General features: G+C 34.6%; 1 protein-coding gene across 1 annotated transcript in view; it reads left to right on the forward strand.

The window, feature by feature from the left end:
• The window catches only part of LOC134372751 (Fanconi anemia group M protein-like), a 31026-nt gene extending 4228 nt beyond the window's left edge, over positions 1–26798 (forward strand). The window contains exons 4-12 of the mRNA XM_063090131.1: positions 3623–3717; positions 3833–3901; positions 6099–6227; positions 7114–7270; positions 9536–9642; positions 10404–10967; positions 23537–23912; positions 25418–25709; positions 26660–26798. Of these exons, the coding sequence (XP_062946201.1) occupies positions 3623–3717; positions 3833–3901; positions 6099–6227; positions 7114–7270; positions 9536–9642; positions 10404–10967; positions 23537–23912; positions 25418–25709; positions 26660–26798 (1928 nt within the window). The remainder of the gene's footprint in view (positions 1–3622; positions 3718–3832; positions 3902–6098; positions 6228–7113; positions 7271–9535; positions 9643–10403; positions 10968–23536; positions 23913–25417; positions 25710–26659) is intronic.

The raw sequence follows: 26798 nt of genomic DNA on the forward strand, positions 1-26798 counted from the left end.
CAAGGGTACTTCAAGAAGTTCATGGAAAGATTCATATTATCTTTCAATTCAAATTTCCATGAACTTAGGGCCGGCCCGTGGCTCACTTGGGAGAGTGTGGTGCTGACAACACCAAGTCAAGGGTTAGGATCCCCTTACTGGTCATCTTTTAAAAAAAAACAACAAAAAACAAATTTCCATGAACTTTTGAAGCACCGTTGTAGTAAATGTTTGGTATTGAAATGATTTAAGTATCCTTTAAATCCTGCCATAGAACTCAACTCTAGTTTATTTATAGATTATTATATCAGGCCATTTAAGATTTTTACTCCTATGGTTGTGGAAAAAAGAGTAGCTATAGGATAAAGTGAGAGTTTCCTCTGTAAATCTGTTCGGTATGTTATTCTCATTAGCATCGAGGGCATGATTTATCTATGTTATATTTAAAATGAAAACATGTTTAAAGTAAGTTCTGGAAGTATATTTAATTTTTAAAACCTGACCATTCTGCATAGCTGAGGGGTGTGCTCCAATGTAAGTATTTTTACTAAGTGTATGTTGTCTGAGAGCCATCAATATTTGCTTTGATACCTCTATATTAAGTCCATGTTAATGGTGAGATCATTTTTCTATTTTTGTGTTAGATTGCATTAAAACTTTTTTTCAAGCATTGTGCTTAAGTGCAGTCATGGGCAATATAATTATGAACACATGTATATTTGGGAATTATTTATTAGGGAATATTTACTTAGTATTTTTTCTCCCGTCTAATTGAAAGAGAGGATTTAGTAGCATTTACCATATTATATGTAAAAAAAAAAAAAAAGTTCACTAAAATACCACTTAAGCAGTTAAAGAGAAAGCCTTCTGAAATGAGTTGATTAGTATAGACAAGACCTGCATTTAACTCTGGTTTCTTTAGGAGGTAATGAAAAAAGAAAAACTAGTTGGATTATACAGTGCTTATCTGCAAGAAGGAATCATTCAAGTCTGGGTAGATGTTTTACTAGCAAAGAGTATAGAGACAAATTTCCTGTGTGGGTTCATATTAATTATCTATTGCTGTGTAACATATTACCCCAAAAAACTAAGTGGCTTAAAATAACAAACATTTATCTCATATTTTCTGTATGTTAGGAATTCAAGAGTTGCTTAGTTGGGTGGTTCTGGCTTGGGATTCCTCACGAGTTTATAGTCAAGATTTCAACTGGGGTTGCAGTCACCTGAAGGCTTGACTGGTCAAGGAGAATCTCCTAAGATGGCTTGTTCAAAAGGAGTCAGGGAGTGATTGAAAGTATACAAGAATTGCTAGTCCATTGGCATTTCTGAAATCTAGCAGAGCTGAGAATGGAAGTTCCTTGATTAGGACTGAAAGCCTGGGAATAATTCTCCATGATTCTTGGCTCCATCCTCTGGATGCTTGGTCCTTTTTAAATATCAGGTGGCACCTGTGGCCTTTTTCAGCCTGCTTCCTTTTGGTTAAAATTTGGGGCTCCAAAGGCCTCTTTTCAGTTTGTACTGTCTCTATCCCTTTCTGTTGCAGTTGGCCGCATTTCTTCCAATATAATTCTCAGAAATCTTTGTGGATCTCTTGTGAATCTTATGGGGTTCATTCCATTAGATACTAATCATGCCCACAAATACTTTGGAAAAAAGTTCTTCTCTACATTTGGCTTCTGCTGAGATGTTCGGGGATAATTTCTTACATTCCCTAGAAGGCCTGTTGTTTGATAGGATATGTGAGGAGCATCCTTAAAATATTTAAGGGGCCTTTTGTTTGACTGAATGGTACTTTGAGACACTGCATTTGATCTTTATGAGGTCTTAAGCATTTATAGTTACACCCTCAGCATAATAATATTTTCTTGGCAGTCCTCTGGATTTGATCTTTGCCTAGAAGATTTCTTAATTTTAGCACTGTTTGCCACCTAGAAAGGCTGGGAATTTTCAAAACCAGCAAGTCCCAGTTTTATGTTTAATAGGCCTTTCTTTAGTTTCTCTCTCCCCTTTTGCATTTTACTATAACAGCAAGAGGCAATAGGTGATATCCTAAACATTTTGTCTGGACATTTCTTTAGCTAGATCACCTCATTCACTGAGGTACATTTTCTACTTTCTGTGCTAACAGCAATGTTGCTAAAACTTTCTGATGCTATGTAAAGAATTAACTTTCCTCCAGTTTCCAATGAGATTTTGCTTACTTTTCTCCTCAGTGGCCATTAATCTTCCTACAAACAACTTCTTTGAGGTTCTTCAGGCCTTCACTAAAACTCTCCTTGAAAGTCCTCTCAGCTTCCGTCCACTATCTAATTCCAAAGCTGCTTCTGTAGTTTAGATTTTTGTTATGGCAACTCCCTATTTCTAGGTGTCAAAATCTTTATTATTTATTTATCATTGTATTGCAAGCTACTCCCAAAACTTAATGACTTTAAGCAACAAACATTTATTATCTCAAGGTTTCTGTGGGTCAGGAATTCACGTGTGGCTTAGCTGAGTGGTTCTGGTTCAAGATATTTCATGAGGCTGCAGCCAAGACATTGACCAGGGCTGCATTTATCTGAAAGCTCGAATTGGTTTGGAGGATCTGCTTTTAAGATGGCTCACTCGCATCACTGTTGTGATACGTGGACCTCTTCATAACATTGCTTGATACGTTCTTAAAACAGTTTCTTGCCACATGGACCTCTCCATAAAGTTGATGGATATGTCCTTAAAACATAGCATCTGGCTTTTTCATGCAGGTGATGCAAGAGAGAAAGTGAGGGTGAGGCCTCAATACTTTTTATAACCTAGACTCATAGTAAGACACCTTCACTTCCTTTTGTTAGAAGCAAGTCAGTAAGTCTCATTCACACTCAAGGGGAGAGGAATTATGATCCACTTCTGAAGGGAGGAGCATCAAAGAGTTTGTGAACATGTCTTTTAAAACCACTACAGGTATCTTATAGAAGGTTTTGTGAAGACACAGAAAGGTGTCTTCAATCAAAATTTTATTAAAGTGCAGAACTAGAACTGTTGTTAAATAACTGAAAACTTGAAGCATTTGATTTCATATACAACGGTTTTGTTTTTAACATTCCCCTCACCCCCTGAATTTGTAGTTCTAGTTACAGCATTTTGGTGAATATCTTACCAATTTTTATTTCATGCTTGTACACAAACACACATTATATTATATATACATATATACACACATATATAAAAAAAGAATCTTTTCATATATTGTTTTGTAGCCTGCATTTTCATGCTTTAACTCCTTCAATGAGAAAGAAAATAAGATACACAGGGCAGAAAGACTACAGTAAATTTTAAAGGTGAATTCTAGAACCATTCACTAATAAAGTTACATTTTGCCTTCTTTTGACCTCATTTCAGTTAATTTATAAAATTGAACCTTATTCAAATATGTGTATATTAGCAAAAGCTATTGTCTCTTATTTTCCTGATTGGCACTTTCATTTTTCTGTCTTTTCCCATGTTGATTTTTTGGCCAAAGTTCTGAAAAACTATATTTTTTGGAAGTGAATAAATGTTGAGATTGCCAGAAATAATTTTTATTATAGCCATCCATTAAACAGATTGTTATGATTGGGTAAACTTAAGTCTATTGATCAAATTTATTATTTTTAAAAATAAATTATAGATGAACAATTATTAGCAAGTAATGAAAGTGAAGATGATGAGATTTTCCGAAGAAAACATAAAAAACCGAAAGGAAATGTTTTAAAATCCCCTGAGGTGAGTCATTCACAATAATGTAATCACAATAATGTAATCATATAAAAGCTATTTTTGTTCCTTGAAGACTTTTTGCTTTCTTTTACTTTTCTATTTATTTATTTACTTTATATAGGATCAGAAAAATAGTGAAGTTGATTCTCCACTTCATCCTGTCAAAAAGCGCAGGGTTCCTATGAACAGAGTAAGTAAGTAATAGATAATGTATAGTAATCCAAACTCCTTTGGATAAATATTACAGGAAATATGTGTGTACAGATAAGTATAGATATATTTGATCTTTCAGGTATATGGTTAACAGAAAAATTGATATTACATCCTGTGTGATTGGAATTTCTATCTTCTGTTTTCAGATATATTCACTGTAAACTTTTCTAAGCATAGTGAGTATAAATATTAACTTTACACTTTCTTTAAAAACCACCCTATTTTTGTTAGTACACTTCAGCAGTTCAGCATTGTTCATTAAGTACTTACTATGTTTCTACTTTGTAAAATGCTGGAGATACTATAAAGAACATATCTTTTTTTAACCTTTTTTTGGGAGGACTGGCTGGTACACGGATCAAACTCTGGACCTTAGTGTTATCAGCACCATGCTCTAACCAACTGAGCTAACTGGCCAGCCCAAGAACATATTTTGATGCTAATGTCACCTATATTCTAATAGGAGATATAGTTAAGTAAACAGATAATTTCAGTATACTTTTTTAAGTTGAGTGATAAGAAACCCTTAGCCTAGATTTTGGGAGTTTGGGCAAGTTTCTTGAAGGTAATACTGTAGTTAAATCTTAAAGTGTATGTGGCACTTAGACAAAAGAAGGGAGAAGGGAAAGCATTGTCAGAAGAATGAATGAACAGCATAAAGAATGACCCAATGGTGGAAGCGGCATTTCTGTTATTAGATTGTAAAGACAAAAGAGTTCCAGGAAATAAAATTGGGGAAAAATCTGGATCAGTTTTTGGATGTCCGATTCTTTCATTTGATTACTGAATGGGTTTGAAAGAAGGGAAGGAAGGGGCCTGGGATGACTCTCTGGTTTTTGGCTTGGGCTATTTGGCAGGTGTGTCACAAATTTAGGGAAGAAAAGAAAGAGATGGCAAGTTCAGTGTTGAACATGTCTGAGTTTGAGGTTCTTGTCAAATGATAAAGTGACATGTCGGGCAGGTATTGATGACTGTGAATCTGAAGTTTGGGTAGGTGGGCAGGTCCTAAGGCTAATGATACTCATTTATTATCAGCTTATAACTGATAGCTAATTTTGAGACTAGCAAATCTTATGTGTTTTAATTCTCTAATACAATCTAGAATAAGTAGTGCAAAATTACAGATGCTTCTCTACTTACGGTGAGATTATGAGCCAATAAACCCATCATAACTTGAAAATATTTTAAGTTGAAATTCATTTAATACACCTAACAATCATAGCTTAGCCTCGCCAACCTTAAACATGCTCAGAACACTTAATACTAGCCTACAGTTGGGCATAATCATCTAATGCAAAGCCTATTTTAAAATAAAGTGTTGAATATTGAATAGCTCATGCAATTCATTGAATACTGTACTGAAAGTGAAAAACAGAATGGTTATATGGGTACTCAAAGTACAGTTTTTACTGAATGCATATCGCTTTTGCACCACCGTAAAGTTGAAAAATTGTTACGTTGATCCATCATAAGACAGGGACCATCTGTAATTAAAAATCCAACCAGTTCATATTAACCTTGTATATGCATATAAAACTTGACTAGAAAAATTGCTTTAGCTTGCTACCTTAACTAGAATGTCAGATCAGCTTATCAGAAGTGAAATAAAATATTGATAATGCTGATGATTAATCCTTTTTAAACTGAAATTATCTGTTAAATTATTTTGATTCTTTTGATTGGTTTTATATTATTCTGTGAGAGATGTTTTGGTAGGCCTCATGGTCAAAATTTGTTGTTGTTATATTGGATTTCTTGGTTTGAATGGATTCCTGTATGTTTGGAATGATTCCCATGTCCTAATTTACAGACTTAATGAATTTTTGTGAAGCCCTTGAAGGTCTTCTAAAGAAAACAGTGTTAAACTAAAAATGCAAATTGTGATCAAATATATTTGCTGAAGTACTAAATTGAATGACTACATATACTAATATTACTTGTATTGTCTAATTTAGAATTTTAACATTTAGTATACATACCTTATTGGTTTTAAAATTCTTAAATATTATGTATTTATAGTATGGCTCTGAGTTGTGAGTAATTTTGTTTTTCTAAGAAGAAAGTATTGGGCCAAATATTTAAAATGAAAATAAAAGCAATAATCCTTGAGAAATTCGCTAAGATAAAACAATTCAATATTTTTTCTTATGTAAGAATTTGTTGAATTATTATAGTCAGAATTATCATCTAGTGATGAAAGTGAGAATTTTCACAAACCAAATCCTCAATTAGAAGACTTCAGGAGTTGTAACAAGAATTCCAGAGAAGGCATCAAAGTCAAAAAGAGACAGAGTCACCTAAAGGTAATTTTTTTTTAGTTTCTTTATTATGTATATATGTTATTAGTAAAGATTATTATCTTTTACATCAAAGTAGATTTCTCTATACATTTTCTTTATAGAAAAAACTATTTTAAAAAATAACTGGCACAGTTTTGTTTCTTTATAGGGATCAAAATCTCAAAATTTGTTATTTTTGTTTTCATACTTTATCTTTCAGTGTTGTATTTTGAATGACTAAATGAAAAAACCTAAGTGTATTGAGAATTTATGGCTCAAACTGAAGAAAATAGAGACAGAAATCTAAGTTTTAGAATATTTGTTATACAGTCATTATATTGTTTTTATTTCTGTCCAATATTCAAATATTTGAAAAAGATTTCTCAGCACCTTTCCCTTTTGGTCAGTCCTTTTGTGGTGCAGTGTTTTTCCTGACCAACATTAGTAAGTTGGAAGACTGAGGCGACTTTTTGCTTACTAAGAAACATTCAGCAAGCTGAATGCCAACTTCTACTTTATTTTACTTAGAATTATCAGGAGAAATTTTAAGTAGATATGTTACTTTATCATTTCTTCTTGCAGTTTTCTATTTTTATTATTTTTAATCTTAAAATCATTGACAGGAAATCCGTTTTCCAGAACTATTTCCAATTATGAAAGAAAATGATTTTCTCAAGGGTATCATCATGTTTTCTTTTTTTTTTTTTTTTTAAGCAACTGATATTTTTAAGTGTTCATTCTTTATTTATTTATTTATTTATTTGTCTTTTTCGTGACCGGCACTAGTGCACCGGCCATTCCTATATAGGATCTGAACCCGCTGCTGGAGCGTCGCCGCGCTCCCAGCGCCGCACTCTCCCGAGTGCGCCACGGGCTCGGCCTTATCATCATGTTTTCTAATTCGTTTCAGCATGTAGCTAGGAAGTTTTTAGATGATGAAGCAGAACTTTCCGAAGAAGATGCAGAATGTGTTTCATCGGATGAAAATGATGAGTCAGAAAATGAACAAGATTCCTCATTACTTGACTTCTTAAATGATGAGACTCAACCTTTCCAGGCTATAAATGGTAAATGTTATAGTGATGCTTTTTAGAAAAATTTTTCAGTGTTTTTAATGTGTTTATATTTAGATATTTTAATCAGTTTCCAAAGAAACTAGATTTTAACTGGGATTAAATTTGGTATGTGCAAAATATTATTTGATCATTTTCATTCAAGTTCTGTAATAGTTGCTTTATTTTAGACTTGGCTATTTATAGGTTTCTGCTAATTCAAATATTTTTTACCTTGGTGGCTGAAGTGTGAAATATTCATTTAAGATGTGTTTGGGGCTGGCCAGTTAGCTTGGTTGGGTAGAGCACCGCCTTGTAACACCAAGGTCAAATGTTCGGATCTCTGTACTAGCCAGCCTCCAAAAAACTAAAGAAATTAAACAAACAGAAAAGAAAGGGGCTGGCTGGTTAGCTCAGTTGGGTATAGTGCCACCTTCTAACACCAAGGTCAAGGTTTCAGATCCCCTTGCTGGCCAGCCACCAAAAACCAAACAAACAAAAGAAGTGTTTAGTGCCCACTAGGTGCCTGGTACAATGTACAGCACTTGAGAAAGATATGTCAGTTAACAAAGTGGACAAAAATCCCTTCTTATGAATCTTGCAGTTGAATGGAAGGACACAGACAATATGCATATTAACTAAGTGATTTAGCATATTGTAAGATGAAAAATGTACAGAAAAATGAAGAAGTTGAACAGGGTAAGAAGGATTTGGAGTGGCAGGGGTCAAAGGTATTAATAATGGACAAGTTGCAATTTTAAATAAGGTGATGAGAAGTAGGCCACACTGAGAAGGTGACTTTTGATCAAAGACTAGAAGTGGGGTTTACTGATATGGATTCTTAAAACTAACTAAGAGTAAGGGAGATCTGCTCTTTCAGGAAATTCAAACAATGCTTGAGCAGGTGTTCATCATACTGGCTGTAACGGAAGTGAGAAATATTCTGATTGGCTCACAGTATTCTGACCTTTCACGGCTCTTAGCATTTATTCTGCTCTTGCAGTCTCATATGATTTAAAATGGTTTAAAGACAAAGTTCTCAGGACTATGTCCTTGATACTGATAGGATTTTCAGAGTAGAATTTTATGCCCTTGATATCATGAACAGAAGTGGCTTTTGCAGGTTTACAGTATAATCTAGTAGAAGAATTTTGATATAAAGATAACAGTCAGTGCAAAGGCCCTGATACAAGACTGCCTTGCACGTTCAAGGAGCAGCATTGTGACTGAAATGAGGGAGAAGGGAAGTAGACAGAAGTGAGATCAGAGATAGTGAGCAGCCAGATCATGATCTGACATGTTTTAGTGGACTCTCTCTAGCTTCTGTGTTGAGAATGGCCTATAAGGGAACAGAGTTGGAAAGAAACCAGTTAGGAGGCTATTGCAGTATTCCAACCAAGGAATGATAATGGCTTCTGCCAAAATGATAGCACTGAGGAGGGTGAGAAAGATTGGAGTCTGGAGACATAAAGCTGACAGGATTTTCTGGTGGCTTAGAAAACAAAAGAGAATCAGTGGGCTTGAGCCAACAGGAGGGATGTAGTTGTTGTTATCTGGTGTAGTTGTAGGAAGGCTGCAGATGGAGCAGTTTGGATGGAGAGTAGAGAGATCTGAAACCCCATTTTAGACAGAGTATGTATGATTTAAATGTTTTTTTAAAAAGTACTCAGAAGTTTACATTATCTTTGTTTTCACGTATCATATTGTAAGTGCCCTTTGCTATATTTATAACTTCTAAAAATGATAGGCATAAGTAAAATCTGCATGTTTCCTGATTTTTACTTAACTGAAAATAATGAAATATACTTACTATTGGCTGTGGCTTTTAATGTTTTTAGTACATGTTTTCTTTTCTGCCTGGATGTCTTGTGTCTTCTGAATACTTCTATAAATTAGGTACAGTTCTAAGGCTTCTTTTTATATCCAGGCATTTTGAATGAAAAGACATCATCCTAATCCTCATTTTTAGAAGAAAGAGAGAGCTAAGACACAGAACTTAACTGAGTTGTTCATGATCACCCAACTAGATGATCTGATTTCAAAGACAAAACTCCTAGTTTTGCGTTTTTGATTAATTATTTTTAGATATTTTTCAGTATAAAGTATATTTTTGATTGTTTTCTTTTTTCTTTTGTATTTTATATTAAGTATCTTTGGTGTAAAATTTTTTCACAAGGTTTAAATCATATAAATTTGGAATAGGTCTAAGTGAAATACTTTGCCAGTTTTCGTTTAAATCATTTTGCTACTTTATTTTAAATTTTTATTATCTTTATGCAGATTCTGAAATGAGAGCTATTTACATGAAATCTGTGCATAGTCCATTGATGAGCAATAAGTACAAAATGGTCCATAAGAAACATGACAACATAAACATTTTTTCACAGGTATGAACTATAAAAATATAGTGGAGAATTTCCTGATGGTAATGCTGAAATATGTTCTTGTTAATCAAACCTCCATTTTGTTTCTGAAACTGGGCTATCAGAGCTATTTGGGATAATTTCTGACCAGAGTCAGGAGGGTGGACTAAATGAATTCTCAAGATCCCTTTTAGTTCTAATTTGATCACATTATTCTTTCTTTGATTTGAGCTAATTAGAATGTACTATGTAATTTTTTTTCAATTAGGAGAATGTTTAATGGAAGTAAATAGAATTTTATCATCTACTAGTTAAATTTTTAATTCTCATACATTGTCATATTTCTCTTGAAAATTTAATTTTTCATTAAAATATTCTAAAAATTACAGATTATGTTTTACTTGTGGATAACATTTTCGTATTAGACTTGGTTCTTTATAAATTGCTATATTCAGCTTTGGTAGTATGGTTATTCATATCTCTGCACTTCCAGTGTGCTTATTATATAGCACTTAGCACATTTTTTGTTATTATTTACTATTCTAGATGCCTACCCTAGATTGTGTATTTCTAGAGGGTAAATCATTCTTTTTCGTTATCCCCGATTTCCCCATTTTCCTCCATAAAGAATGTACTCAATATATGTTAGTTGAACAAGTGACTGAATTAATAAAGTAGGTGAAATAAGTATTAATGAACATTTCATGTGCTTAAAAGTATAGGTTAAATACCTGCTGATTATATGAAACAAATTTAAAATATTCTTATTTGTGTTTTTATTGTAGATTCCCGAACAAGATGAAAACTATTTAGAGGACAGTTTTTGTGTTGATGAAGAAGAGTCTTGCAAAAGCCAATCAAGTGATGAAGTTTGTGTTGATTTTAACTTAATAACTGAAGGCTGCTTTGCAAATGGGAGTAAAAAATATAAAACCCGACGTGCAGTAATGCTAAAGCAAATGAAGATGAAACAAAATTGTGCACATTCAAAAACGAAATTTTCCAGAATTATTTTACCAGATGATTCAAGTGAGGAGGAAGACAATGTGAATGATGAAAAAGATTCCAATATTGGGGTTAACCCAAGCACTGTTAACAAGAACAAACAACAGGACCGTTGTTTGAACTTAATGCCTTCTGTGTCTGCATTGCAGCCAAAGGTTCGATGTAATCCAATAGATAATCGATCACCAAAGCAGAGACAACAGACACAATTTAATTTAAAGAATATGATTTCTGAAGTCTCAGGCTCCAAACCTCAGAGCCATAATAAAGTTGAAACTACCTTACCACCACTAACTACTTTTGATTCACAGAAAGACTGTAGAAAATTTCCAGTGCAGCTGAAGGTATGAATCAATGAAAGAAAAAAGGCTCATATGTTTACCAAAAGTTTTGTTTTTGTTTTTGGTGTGTGTTTTGTATTAAATTATTAGGTCAAAGAAAAATTAGCAAAAAAATTTGAGGAAAATTTCTTCAAACAAGAAAACAGTACACTGAATTATGTGAGCAGTTCATAGGATATTTAGGTTTTAATTTTTAAATGTCTTAATAGTTTTCTTAATATTCTGTAAGGAAACTGGATAATTTGATTAAAAGTATTTAGGAAAATAGGACTTTCTTCAAGAAGAAATTAACAGAAATTATGTGCTCAGAACTAGTTCACAGATTAACTTTTCTTTTTCCCCATAGGCTTCAGGTATGTAACTCTTATCTCTTTATTGGGGAAAGGAGTTTCAGGGCACCATATAGTTTCCTTCCTTTAAGTTTCCATTTCTTTCCAGAATGGCTGCTTAATAGTCCAGTTTCACCTTCTCATCTTGCTGTTACTGAAAGAATCACTAAAATCATTTTTAGTTTTTCAGAATTTATAGTTAGAGTAAGGGGTTAAAGTCATAGTAATAGGAACCCCGTAACTGTAAACATCGATTCATATGTTTGACTATCATTTAAGTGTGAGACTGAAACAGACTTTAAAAAAAAAATTAAATTTTTTAATTGACAAAAATGATATATATTTATTGTGTATCTGAGAATGTTTGTATACATTGTGGAAGGGCTAGATCAAGCTAACTAACTTATGCATTACCTGACATACTTTTATCATTTTCTGTGCTGAGAACTCTTAAAATCTGTTCTCAGTAATTTTCAAGAATGCAACACATTCTTATTAATTATAGTCACCATGTTGTACAGTGGATCCCTTGAACTTATTCTTCCTATCTAACTGAAATTTTGCATCTTTTGACCATCATCTCCCCAACCTCTCCCTGTTCTATTCCCCACCCTTCCTAGCTCTTGGTAATCACCATTCTGCTCTTTGCTTCTATTTCCCTTTTATTCCCAGGATGTTTCACTCCACTCTGCCTTAGCAACATGCTCCACACTGTTCACATAATAGACTTCAAATGTGTATTTCCAGTTTTAAATTGTCCCTGGCTTTTGTTTTATGCACAAAGTTATATTTCTTGAGGAAATATAATTAGGAAAAAATTGACTAAGTCTTTACAGTTGATTAGGAAAGAAGAAAGTATTCAGTTTCCTGGGATTACAATATCTTTATCTATAGTATAAAGATATAGTAATCCCAAGGAGCAGGTTAGGTAACGTATACACAATAATTTGAAAATGAGTAAGCACTATCATTTTATTTTATTTTATTTTATTTTTTATTTATTTATTTTTTTAAAAAAATTTTTAACTTTTTTTTTTTTTTTTTTTTGTCGTTTTTTCGTGACCAGCACTCAGCCAGTGAGTGCACCGGTCAGTCCTATATAGGATCCGAACCCGCGGGCGGGAGCGTCGCCACGCTGCCAGCGCAGCACTCTACCAAGTGCGCCACGGGCCCGGCCCAGCACTATCATTTTAAAGAACATTTCTGCTTAACTGAAAAATAGATATGAGCTAGTAATACTTTGAGGACTGTGAAAAAGGATAAGTACATATTAACAGAAATGTGTCTTAATCTTCTTCGATTACCTAATACAATTCCATATAGCATGATTCTTCTCACTTGAAATGAGGAGGGGAAAGAATTTGAGGTAAATTTGAAAAGATAGAAAATACGTGTCTGTCAAATAATGTCCTGTCAAAAACCTTACCTTCATATGTTAAAAATGGTAACATTTGCTTTGTCATGTATATTGCAATCAGTATTCCTTGTCCTCTGTCATATGCCTTTTTGGGTTTTTTTTTTTTTAGTGTTTTTTGCCATATGAAAATATAACTTTTTTATGCAGTCCCAATTTTTTTCCTAAATGTCCTGAATTCAGTTTCGTGTTTAGAAAGCCATATTCTACTCTAAGATAATTAAGTATTTCCAATATTTTCTTCCAGTTCTTTAATGGCCATTTCCTTTCTTCTTTACATTTATTTTTTGTTTTTTGAAATTAAATGTTAAATGTATTTTATTTTATTTTGTTCATTTATATATTCTTTGGCAGCTGGATGGTATGGGGATCCAAACCCTTGACCTTGGTGTTACAACATCATGCTCTAACCAACTGAACTAACTGACCAGCACTTTAAATATATTTTAAAGATTATTTCTGAGTGATGAGGACATCTGTATTCGTTTAGGATGGAGAAAGATGGAAAGAATGTTGCTGTCATCCTTACAACAATAACAACAAAAAGCCAGATAATCTATAAAATAAGTTTTATTGAAACCATTAGAGAGCTGAGATTGTAGGGCAACCAATTTGGCTAATATCTGAGGAAAGATAGGCACCTCCAACGAGACTGGTTGATTTGGGGCAGTCCCTAGACAACATAAAATCTGGTGAGAAGAATTCAGCTAAAATTTTGATGAACTGCAAGAGGCAGTGGACGAGCATGACAGTTTAGAACCTCTGGGAGTTGCAAACACAAGGGGAATTTGCAACCATTCATGGGCTCCTCTCCACAGACTCATCAGATGTTCACTAGAAAGACAGAATCAGAGGAGACCTTCCTGATGCAGACCTTGGGGAAGTGATCAACAGTTACTGTGGAAAAGGCACTGAGCCCCATCTGGTTCCTTCCCCCCATTTCTCCTATGGAACAAAAAGCTTTAAGCCACTGGGGGAAGAGCAGCAAACATTATAGCCCTCAGTGCTTAGGTGAAGACTGCAGATCGGAGAAAGGAACAAGAAAAAAAAAAAAAAAAAAAAAAACCTCTACACCTGAGAGAGTACTCCTCTACTCTCATCTTAGACCTGGACTATTAGAGAACTCCAACCACTGGGAGGGAGGGCAGGATCATTAAGTTCCCGCCCATGGGATCTAGGGACACAGGTCCTGCCTGAGAGTAAGGCTGAACCAGGACGACAAAAAATACCTCTTGCCCCACATTCCTAGTGCTCCCTCCCATCAGGTTAGCAAGCACCAAGTAACAAAAGCAATGTATTACTGAGGAAGGGACAAGAGGATGGGAAGAGAACTTCTTGCTAAATCCAAAGTCATAAAGATTTGCCTCTATGTTTTCTTGTAAGAGTTTTATAGTCTTAGCTCTTAAATTTTGGTCTTTGATTTATTTCAAGTTAATTTTTATATATGGTATAAAGTAAAATTCAGCTTTTTTTTTGGCAGGTGCCTATCTAGTTTTTCCAGCACCATTATTGAAGAGACTTGTTCTTTCCACATTGAGGGTCTTGAAATCCTTGTTGAAAATTAGTTGACTGTAAATGTGAAGGTATATTTCTGGACTCTCAATACTATTCCATTGGTTTTTATGCTTGTCCTTATGCCCATACCATAGTGTTTTGATTACTGCAGCTTTGCAGTAAGTTTTGAAGTTGGGAAGTCTGAGCTGCCAACTTTGTTCTTTCTAAAGACTGTTTTGGATATTCAGAGTCTCTTGAAATACCATATGAATTTGAGTATGAGTTTTTCCATTTCTGAAAAATATGCTTTTGGAGTTTTGAAAGGGGTTGCATTGAATCTGTAGATCCCTTTGGGTAATATTTTCATCTCAAAAATATTAAGTTCCTATCCATGAACATGGTATGTCTTTTCATTTATTTTGGACTTTAATTTTTTTCACCAGTGTCTTGCAGTTTTCAGTGTACCGTCTTGCCCGTCCTTGGTTAAATTTATTCCTACATGTTTTATTCTTTTTGATGTTATTATAAATAGAATTATTTTCTCAATATCCTTTTTGGATTGTTCGTTGCTAGTGTACGGAAGTAAAATTGATTCTTATCTGTTGATTGTGTATCTTGCAACTTTGCTGAATTTATTAGTTCTAATAATTTTTTGAGGGATTCTTTAGAATGCTCTATATGTGAGATCATGACACCTGTGAATAGAGGTAGTTACTTCTTAATTTCCAATTTGGATGTCTTGTTTTGTTTTGTTTTCCTTGCGTAATAGCTCTGGCTAGAACTTCCAGTCTTGTGTTGAATGGAAATGGCAAAAGTGGGCATCCTTGTCTTGTTCTGATCTTAGAAAAGCTGTATGATATTAGCTGTAGGTTGTTCATATATGGCCATACTCATGTTGTGGAAGTTCCCTTCTATGCTTAGTTTTAAGTATTTTTATCATGAAAGAGTGTTGGATTTTTTCAGATGCTTTTTCTGCATCAATGGAGATGATCGTGTGTTTTTTCCCTTCATTCTATTGATGTGACATATTACTGATTTTCATATGCTGAATCACTCTTGCATTCCTGGGATAAATCTCACTTGGTCATAGGGAATAATCTTTTTAGAAGGCTGTTGAATTTGATTTTCTATTATTTTGTTGAGGATTTTTGCATATATTTTCATAATGTGTGTAATGGTTTGCAATTCTCTTTTCTTGTAGTATCTTTGTCTGCCTTCAGTATTAGAGTAATGCTGATCTCATAGAATAAATTAAGGAATCTTCCCCCCTCTTCAATTTTGGAAAAATTTTGAAAAGGATTGACCTTGGTGTTATAACACTGCACTCTAACCAGTTTGGATAACTGGCCAGCCCAATTCTTCTTTAAATGTTTGATAGAACTCATCAGTGAAGCCATCTGTTCCTGGGTTTTACTTCATTGGGAGGTTTTTGATTACTGATTTAATCTCCTCACTTGTTTTAGGTTTATTCAGATTTTCTGTTTATTTTTGAGTCATTCCCTTAGCTTATGTATTTCTAGGGATTTGTCTATATCTTTTACATTATCCAATGTTGGCATACAGTTAGTTCATTGTATTCTCATATAATCCTTTTTAGTTCTGTAAAGTCTATAGCAATGTCCCCTCTTTCATTTCTGATTTTAGTCATTTGAATCTTTTCTCTCACTACTATTTGGTTACCCAGTAGTATAGTTTGTATGGGAAAAGGAGGTTAAATGCTACGTTCTTTCCCTTTATTTATCACTATTAGAACAATACGTTTATTTATAGCATCCTACAACAGTTTTTTTGTTTTTTTTAACTTTATAAACTCATGGATTTAAACATACCTGATATATTTAACACTTTGTAGGTTTTTGGGGTTTGTTTGTTTGTTTGTTTGTTTTCTACTGCTCAAATTGTCCCAACTTTGGCCAATGAGACCTTCTTCAGCGCGGCTCCTGTGTGCTTTTACGTGACCCTAACAGTCTTTGTTAGCTTCTTTGTTATATAATTTCACAAGACACTCCAGGCTCATTTTTACATATTCTGTCCCAGTCCTAGAGGCAGTTATTTCTGCAGGTTACCTTGTTCCTTTTAGTGGAAAATGTGGTATGTAGACACTATATTCTGAGTGCTTGGGGGTGCTCATCTTCTTTGCTGTATGGGATGGTAAGATATGCCAAGCTACCTTGAACATTTCCTACCTTAGACCAGGAAGCAGCTATTTCAAGTTTCCCTGGTTCTTCTTAGGGGGAAATGAATTTTGGTGCTCCTTGATACTGGATAGGTTATTGTTTCTAGGCCTTTTTAGTGGCCAGAGCAAGGAAACATATATGTATTTCACACATGCATGCACACACACAAATGCACATGCATGCCAAAATACATCATGAGTTCATGCTGATACTTCAAATTTGGGAGTTTTGGGTTTTCACTTAATTTTTAAAATTTTATATCTTTAAAAAAAATCAATTGTACATTTTTGTGGGATTTGGTATGTTTCAATACATGCATATACTGTACAATCATTCACTTAGGGTGGATAGCATAAACATCACTTGAACACTTTGTGGTGATTCCAGTCAAGATCCTCTTTTCTAGCTATTTAGAAATATACAATATAGTAATATTAGCTATATTATGTCACCCTAGAACACCAGAACTTATTTTTCCTATCTGCCTAGAGCTTTGTACATATTAATCCACCACTCCCACCTACCCTACCCCTGCCTTCCTGTCCCAGGCTCTGGTAACCATTATGCTACTCTCAACTTCTGTGAGAACTATGTTTCTTTTTCTTTTTTTTAAGATTCCATATATGAGTGAGATTGTGTGCCGGGCTTCCTTCACTTAACAGGATGGTCTCTAATTTCATCCATTTTGCTACTAATGACAGGATTTCTTTTTTTTAAATAGCTAAATAGTATTCTATTGTGTACATATACCACAGTGTTTTAATCTATTCATCTAATGATGGGCATTTATGTTGATTCCATTTCTTGACTATTGTGAATAGTGTGACACTGAACATGGGAGTGCAGGTGTCTCTTTAATATATTGATTTTTTTCCTTTGGGTATATATCCAGGAATGGGATTGCTGGGCCATAAGGTAGTTTTATTTTTAGTTTTTTGAGGAACTTCCATACTGTTTTCCATAATGGCTATATGAATTTACATTCCCACCAGCGGTGTATAAAAGTTCCCTTTTCTCTACATCCTCTCCAGCATTTGTAATTTTCTATTTTTCTAGTTAGCCATTCTAACTAAAGTGAGAAGATATCTCATTATTGTTTTAATTTGCATTTCCCTGATGATTAGTGATGTTGAGCATTTTTTGATGTGCCTGTTTGCCATTTGTATGTCTTTTGAGAAATGTCTGGTCAGGTCCTCCGCTTATTTTTTTTTAAAAAGATGAGTGGTAAGGGGATCTTAACTCTTGACTTAGTGTTGTCAGCTCCACGCTCTCCCAAGTGAGCTAAACGGCCATCCCTATATAGGGATCCAAACCTGCGGCCTTGGTGTTATCAGCACCACACTCTCCCAAGTGAGCCATGGGCCAGCCCCCTCTGCCCATTTTCTAATTTTTTTTTTTTTTTTTTTTTTTTTTTGCTGTTGAGTAGTTTGAGTTTCTTATATACTCTGGATATTAGCCCATCTCATGTGTAGTTTACAAACACATTCTCTCATTCTGTAGATTGTCTGTCTCATCACTTTGTTGATTGTGTCCTATGTTGTGCAGAAGCTTTTTAGTTTGACGTAGTCCCATTTGTCTGTTTTTGCTGTAGTTGCCTATGCCTTTGTAGTCTTGCTCAAAAAAGTGCTGCCCTCTCCAATTTCTTGTGGCATTTCCCCTATGTTTTCTTCTAGTAGTTTCATAGTTTTGGATCTTAAATTTAGGTTCTTAATCTCTTTTGAGTTGGTTTTTGTGCGTGATGAGAGGGGTCTAGTTTCAATCTTCTGCACGTGGATATCCCAGCATCATTTATTGAAGAGGTTGTTTTTTCTCTGATGTATATCTTTGGTTCCGATATTGAAAATCAGTTGGCTATAAATGTGTGGGTTTATTTCTAGGCTCTCTATTCTGTTCCATTGGTCCATTTGTCTGTTTTTATGCCAGTACCATGCTGTTTTGGTTACTAAAAGCTTTATAGTATATTTTGAAGTGAAGTAGTGAGATTCCTTCAATTTTGGTCTTTTTGTTTGAGATTCCTTTCGCTATAAGGGTCTTTCGCTTTATGGTTTTCACTGTAGAAGGCTTTCGCCTCCTTGGTTAAATTTACTCCTAAGTATTTATTTTTTCTTTTTTGGGGGTAGCTATTATGAATGGTATTACTTTCTTTATTTCATCTTCAGACATTTTGTTATTGGTGTATAGGAACACGTTTTTGAGTGTTGATTTTGTATACTGCCACTTTACTGAATTCATTTATTAGTTCTAGTAATTTTTTGGTAGAGTCTTTGGAGTTTTCTATATATATGATCATGTCATCTGCAAATATGGATAGTTTGACTTCCTCCTTTCCTATTTAAATGCCCTTTATTCCTTCTCTTGCCGTATTGTGCTGGCTAGAACTTCAAATACTGTATTGGATAAGAGAGGGGAAAGTAGGCATCCTTGTCTTGTTCTGGATCTTAGAGGGAAAAAGTTTCACTTTTGTCTGTTCAGCATGATGTTAGCTATGGCCTTGTTGTATTATGGCCTTTATTGTGTTGAGGTTACATTTCTTGTTTACCTAATTTGTTGAGTATGTTTATGATGAAGGGTGTTGGGTTTTATCAAATGCTTTTTCTGTGTTTATTGAAATGATGATATGATGTTTCTTAATTATGTTGATGTGATGTATCACATTTATTGATTCACGTATGTTGAACCATCCTTGCATCCCTGGGATGAATTCCACTTGATCATGGTGAATGATCTGTTTAATGTGTCGTTGGATGTGGTTTACTAGAATTTTGTTGAGGATTTTCACATCTATGTTCATTAGGGATGTTGGTCTGTAGTTTTCTTTTGTTGTTGTGTCTTTTTCTGGTTTTTGGAATAAGGGTAATGTTGACCTTGTAGAATGAGTTTAGAAGTATTCCGTCCTCTTTAATTTTTTGGAAGAGTTTGAGAAGGATTGGTAATAGTTCTTATTTAAATGTTTGGTAGAATTTGGCAGTGCAGCCATGTGGTCCTGGGGTTTTCTTTATTGGGAGAATTTTTATTACTGCTTCAATCTCATTACTCATTTTTGGTCTGCTTAGGTTTTCTAATTTCTCATTTCAACTTTGGTAATTTTATGTGTCTAGGAATTTATCCATTTCTCCTAGGTTTTCCAGTTTGTTAGCATATAGTTGTTTGTAGTAAGCTCTCATGATCCTTTATATTTCTGTGGTATCAGTTGTAATGTTTCCTTTTTCATTTCTGATTTTATTTGAGTCTTCTCTCTTTTTTTGTTAGTGTAGCTAAAGGATTATTGATTTTGATTATCTTTTGAAAAAAACAACCTTTGTTTTATCAATCTTTTGTATCATTTTAAAACCTGCAATTCATTTATTTCGGTTCTCATCTTTGTTATTTCTATCCTACTGATTTTTGGTTTGGTTCTTGTTTTTCCAGTTTATTGAGTTGTAACATTAGGTTGTTTATTTTACGTCATCGTACTTTCTTGATGTAGGCATTTATTGCTGTAAACTTCCCTCTTGGAACTGCTTTTGCTATATATCCTATAGATTCTGGTATGTTGTGTTTTCATTTTCATTTGTCTCCAGGAATTTTTGAATTTCCTTTTTATTTCTTCTTTGACTCAGTTGTTTAGGAGCATATTGTTTAATTTCCATGTATTTGTACAGTATCCTGTTATTGATTTCTAGGTTTATTCTGTTGTGGTTGGACAAGATAGTTAGCATGATTTTAACTTTTTAAAATTTGTTGGGACTTGTTTTTTGACCTAACATATACTATACTCTAGAGAATGTTCCATGTGCTGCTGAGAAGAATGTGTATTCTGTAGCTCTTGGAAGAAATGTTCTATAAAGGTCTGTTGGGTCCAGTTAGCCTAGAGTGGAGATTAACTTTGATGTTTTTTGGTTAAGTGTCTGTCTAGATGATCTGTCCTTTGCTGAAAGCCCCCAACTATTACTGTATTGGAGTTTATTTCTCCCATTAGATCTAACCACTTTTTTGTTTTTGGCACCTGGCTAGTATGGGGATCTGAATCATTGACCTTGGTGTTATTAGGACCTCTCTCTAACTGATTGAGCTAACTGACCAGCCCCTCTCCCATTAGGTTTAATAGTATTTGCTTTATGAATCTGGGTGCTGTGGTGTCAGATGCATGTCTATTTAGAATGGTTATATTGTCTTGTTGAACTTATCTCTTTATTATATCCCTATATTATATTATATAATTACCTTCCTTATTTGCTGTTCTGTGGCTAATTGCCAGATTGGGGGAAGACTTCCTTCAGAGAGCAGAACTTGCACATGTAGCTGAGCTAAATTGCTGCCTTACTGAGGCAAACCCAACTTAGCTATGTGGAAAATCTGGCCCAGGACTGAGTCTTTCCCACAAACTACGCCCTATGCAGTCCTATCATAGTAACCATTCTCACTGTGTAGTGCCCATGCCATTGGGAGGTAGATCAGCTGTCAGTGATGAATCCTGGTGCACCCCTTGTGGTTCAGCCATTCTTCCAGCACTCCAGACATTTCCTCTGGGTCAGTCCCCACATGATTCCCCCTTGAAGACTCTCAGACCTCTGAGCAAATCAGGTACCCACCTCCTACTCTCTCCTTTCACCTCTGAGACAGCAGGTACTGTGGCCCTCTCAGTGTACAATGCTACGCTGGTCTTGAAGGTGGGAGATGGGATTCTTCAAAGTGATTTTTTTCCTCCTGTTGGCTATGGCCTATCCCTCCTATGTGGGCACAGGGAAAACATACAAGTAGCTTTGCTGGCATGGGAAATGGAATGTGGCACTCATAAGGGTTTTTTGTTTTTGTTTTTGTTTTGCCTGTTTTCATGGCAACCTTCTCCCTTGCAGACTCCAGGTAGCTTCATGCAAAGGGTGCTGCTGGCTTTGCTATCTCCAGGTGGCTGCTCTGTGCACTGGTATGTGCTCTGTGTGCTGTACTGTGCCATGCCAGGAATCAGCTGGGACTGGGACTGATCAGAGTGATTCCTTCTACTGCTTGCCTTGACCTTCCATGGCTTCATGGACTCAGAGTGTCACTTCTCCTCTTTGCCTGAGTTTCAGTAGTTTCAGGACAGCAGTTTTTGTGTTTTAATAGTAATAAATTGATCTCTTGGGAGTGGGGGAGGAGTGACAGCAGGGATCATCTCTTCTGCCATCCTGGTGCCATCACTGTCATCAATTAATTTTGTATCTTTATATCCTTTTTCCTATGTGTAGAATCATGGTTCTTGATAATATAGGGAATAATAGAATTAACATATTATGTAATTATTTTGCCTTATCCCCCAAATCACATAATAACAGTTTCAGAATAACTGTACCATTGTTATCATCAATAATATTGTTACTGAAAACAGTTTAAGATTTTTTGTGGCAGTTCATTTTGTCTAAAGAATTTGTAATTCTTTACAACTTATTTGTATTAGTTCTCTCTGATTATTTCATCAACTGGATATATATTAAGGTTAGTTTTATTTTTACAGATTCTTTTCAATTTTGTTTTATAATTATGTACCATATTTACATGATTCCAAATTGAAATAAACAAAATATATTCAAAGAAGTCTAGCTTCTACTTTTGTGCCCTTCACCTGTTTCTTCCCTTGTACAAAGGTAAAAACTTTTAAAATATGTATTTTGGTTTGTTTTTATATTTTTGAAATATATAACTAAATGCATTTATATTTTTAATCTCCCTTACCTAAATAGTAGCATACATTACACACTTTTCTCCACCTTGCTTTTTCACTTAAAAATGTGTCCTAGTACATTAGGATGTACACTTTACAGTAACACATAGATATACATTCCTCATTACTCTTTATAGCTGCATACTCCTTCATTGTATGATTATGTCGTAATTTATTCAACAGTTCCACATTGATGCATATCTGGGTTATTTCTGATCTTTTATTCTGAAAAATAGTCCTATAGCAATTAGCCACGTGCATGTTTTATATCTTGGCAGTGTAGCTTTGGGATGAATTATGAGAAATAGAGTTGGCTGTAAAAGGTAAATGCATATGTAATGTTGCCAGATATCGCTAACTTTTTCATAGGATTTATACCATTTTTTGTAACTACCAGAAATGTAAAAGGGTTTGATTCCTCCAGAGCCTCATTATCAGAGAATGTTGTCAATCTAGTGAGAAATGGTATTTCTGTATAGTTTTAAACTTGCATTTTTCTTGTAGCAAAGTTGAAAACATCTTTTCATATAGTTCCATACATTCATATGGCTCATAAGGGCCATTTGCACTTCTTTCCTAAGAGCACTTAGTAATTATTTTTTTCGAGGTTTTTGTGGACCACATAGGTATTGTGTATTCTGGCAACAAACCCACATGAGGGATGGAGGGCCAGTATGTATATACTGATTCTGAGAGGATTTTTTCTCCCCTCTACCAGATGTCAAGATTGAGAACTGTTTTTTCTTTTCTGCTTTTATGGAGTAGATTTATTTTTTATTTGCTCTGACAGCGAATGTTTAATCATTTTTTGGGCAGGGTTTCAGGCATCTAGCACTATGCATGTTTCCCATGTCCTATGCCTCTGTCAGAAGACAAGCTCATAGTAAATCAGATTTGGCAGATACTTTGCAAAAGAAACCTGAATTTGTTCACTTAATTAACCTATAGCATTCTCACTTTAATTTTTTTTTTGTCTCTGTGTATTCCTTACTTTGTCAGCCCAGTTACATATCTTTAAATTTTTTTTTTAAAACATGTTATTTAGCAGGTTTAGTTGTTTTCAGCAAGAAGCATTTTCTAGTTATCTAATCTCCCAGTTATTTTTCAATAATATCTTATCTAGTTTCCATATTCTTCAAAGTTAACTCTAATCTTCTGTAAGGTTGCTATTTAACCGTTGATTTGTTTTTTTCTCTAGGCTAAAAATTATGACAATTTTCCTTTTTAACACATTTCTTTTCTGTTCATTTTGAGACTTTCTCCTATTTCTTTACATCCTCCTATTAGCTTTTGTTGTTAATTGTAGCTTTACAATATTTTTGAGTTATTATTTCGAATAGTTATTTGTTCCTTTCCTGCAGTTACTTTGGTCCTGTTGAAGGAAGAAAAAAAGAGTAAAGAAAATCAACTTGAGGTGTGAGAAGTTTATTGCGCTAATATATATTTAACCTGATTGCAATCAATGTTTTCTACTTTTCCAGGTTGGTAGTGCTCTGGAGGATTCTAGCACTTCAGCGGCATACTGTTCCAGTTCACGACCACATTTGGCTGGGATGCATACTTCTCTCAGACTTCCACAGGAAGGAAAAAGAACCTGTGTTCTTGTAGGTAGTCGTGAAATTGCTTCTGGTTTAGAAGTAATTTCTTCCCTAAGAAGAATTCATGGGTTACAAGTAGAGGTTTGTCCTCTTAATGGCTGTGATTACATAGTGAGTAACCGCATGGTGGTGGAAAGGAGGTCTCAGTCTGACATGTTAAATAGTATCAATAAGAACAAGCTCATTGAGCAGATCCAGCACCTGCAGAACATGTTTGAAAGAATATGTGTGATTGTGGAAAAGGACAGAGAAAAAACAGGTTTGTATTTTACAATGTCTTTGTTTATATAACTTATAAAGGAACTTGACTGTTACTTATTTTGTTCTTCTACTGTCAGGATTTGGGAAACTTAAAACATAAATACCTTGCTTGTGAATGTCATTTCACATTTTCATAATGCCGTAATGTTTTTCATTAGTCATTGTATTTAAATATAGCTTAGGAGAACTGAGGGGTGAGAAATTGAAGGCAAGTAAACCAATCATAACACTTTTTCAGGAACCCCAGAAAGGATGAGGGCCTGAAATAAGGCAGCAATGGTGAAGAGAAATAGGATTCAGGGGCTGTTTAGGAGTCAGGACTAGTAGAAGTTGGTGGGAGGAGTTGAGAATTACTCTGAGTTGACCAACTTCTTGGTTACTGGGCAGTTAGGTGGTGGTGCTGTTTATTGCAATTATGAATAAAAGAGAAGCAGTAGATTTGAGGAGCAGAGGGAGCTGGTTCAATTTTGAACACGTTAAGATGCATTCTCAGTGGGTCACTGAAAAGGGTGCTTAGGATGAATTTGGAAATGCAGAATTGAAACTTCAGTTAGGGGATTTCTGTGGTAATTATTTAATTGTATGGGGAGGCCTGAGAATAGTGAAAAGATCATAGGCTGTGGGATTAGAAGATGCACGCATTGACAAATCACTACCTCTGAGAGATTGATAATATACTTGTCTAGTCATCTTGTAAGGATTAAGTGAAATCATGTAGGTGAAAGCCAATATGGAGGAATTGAAAAATTATACATAAAAGGAAATAGAGTAGGTTATATAAAACATTGGGTTTTGAATTGGGCAACTTTTTCATTCCCATGCTGTCACTGGTGAACAAGGTAATCTTGGATAAGTCACTTTATCTTTCAGTAACCCTTTTTTTTTAAATTTGAAAATTGAGGGATAAAGGAAATATTTGGAATAGAGAGGTAAGTAACATGGCAAAAGTTATGGAAAAGCACCTTTGGGGGGCGGGTAAGGGCAGCATAATGGGGAATGCCAAAAAAAGTATGTAAGTAGAATATGGAAAAGAAAATGAATGGGACCGGTAGGGAAGATGATTAATAGCAAGATGACATTAAAGTGGGTGTGCAGGTCATTTGCTACTCTTTGGAATAAATACATAAGGTAATTTTATACCACTTAAATCTAAACTTAATGATCCCTTCATCAGTTCTAGAATGGAAAAAATCATGGAGATGAGTAGAGTAACATGGTCTTGGCCTTCAGGAATCAATTATCTAGGCACATAAGCTTTCCCTTACTGTTCACCTTCCTTTGTTGATTCCAGTTCAAGCCACTCATAACGATAGTTCTCCCTATTTTCTCTCTGATATTTGAGAATCACATTAAAACTTTAGCTGTAGGATTTCTCAATAGCAGAATGTGTCACTAATTTGCTCAATGGTATAGATATTGGGATTTAATAATATAAAGTATATTAACGATTCTACTTAATATTAGTTACTGAAGTTTGCATTTTCCTACATATGAATTATTTAGGAGACACATCAAAGATGTTCAGGAGAACAAAGAGCTACAACAGCCTGCTGACTACCTTAATTGGCGCTGGGATCCGAATTCTTTTCAGTTCCTGCCAAGAAGAAACTGCAGATTTGCTAAAGGACTTGTCTTTAGTGGAACAAAGGAAGAATGTTGGTATTCATGTTCCAATAGTGGAGAATAGTAGTAAATGTGAGGCACTTCAGTTTTATTTAAGTATTCCCAATGTAAGTTATATAACTGCATTAAATATGTGTCATCAGTTTTCATCTGTGAAAAAGATGGCTAACAGGTATGTCTGCTTTAATAATAATCTTAAATGATTACTTTTAAATGATTCTTACAAGCATTTCACCGAATTTTAGAATTTTCAAAAAATTAAGAGGTATAATAACTGTTAGGATTATTTTAATCAATAAAGATTTTTTTTGCCCGCCAACATATATCAGTTACTGCTTTAAGCTGAGGACATTAATGGACCAAAAAATGGAAAGAAAAAAGATGTAGACATTGCCTTCCAGGAGCTTAGAGTTCTTTGGAGAGAAAGACAATAAACAGTAGTTACATTTGACCTCGCATTCTAACTTTCTTGGGCTGTTCAGTTTGTAACTAGAAAAATATTCAAGTTGAGAATTTTACTAGTTTTTTTTAATCGTTATATTGCTCGAAAAGGGAGATTTTAGAACACAGGTTCATATAAATTAAAGGCCCCTTAGCTTGGGTTGCTATAACTAAATACCATAAACTGTGTGGCTTACAAACAACAGAAATTAATTCTTACAGTTCTGGAGGTTGTAAGTCTGAGATCAGGATGAATTCTGGCAAGGGCTCTCTTCTGGACTGCAGACTGTTGACTTTTCTATCCTCACAGAGTGGAAACTGAGCTAGCTAGCTCTCTGGCCTCTTCTCATGAGGGCTCTACTCTTATGATCTAATTATCTCCCAAAGGCCCCACCTCCAAATAACATCACATTGGGATTAGGGTTTCAACTTAAGAATTTTGGGAAGGCACATTCAGTCCATTGCAGATGGTGAAATCATTGTTATTGCAGATGATTTTTAAAGGGAAACATTTTTTGTTTTCTTTAAATTAATGCTAAAGATGTACCAACTGGATGTATAATGCTTAGGAAGAGATGATTTTCTCAAGGTTATTGTGTTTGGTGTTTTTAAAGTAAGAGTATTAAATTTTATAAAAGTCAGAAGTTCTAGTGTAATGATTATGTCTAATTTATTTTTCAGCTCACTTCAAGAAATCTCCATGAATGCACAAGTAACTATTCAAAAGGCTGAGGAGATCTATAAGTACATTCATTACGTATTTGACATGGAAATGTTACCACATGATCTTAACCAAGATAGACTGAAATCTGATGCATGA

This window comes from Cynocephalus volans, chromosome 3 (genome assembly GCF_027409185.1).
Source record: "Cynocephalus volans isolate mCynVol1 chromosome 3, mCynVol1.pri, whole genome shotgun sequence".
Lineage (NCBI taxonomy): Eukaryota > Metazoa > Chordata > Mammalia > Dermoptera > Cynocephalidae > Cynocephalus > Cynocephalus volans.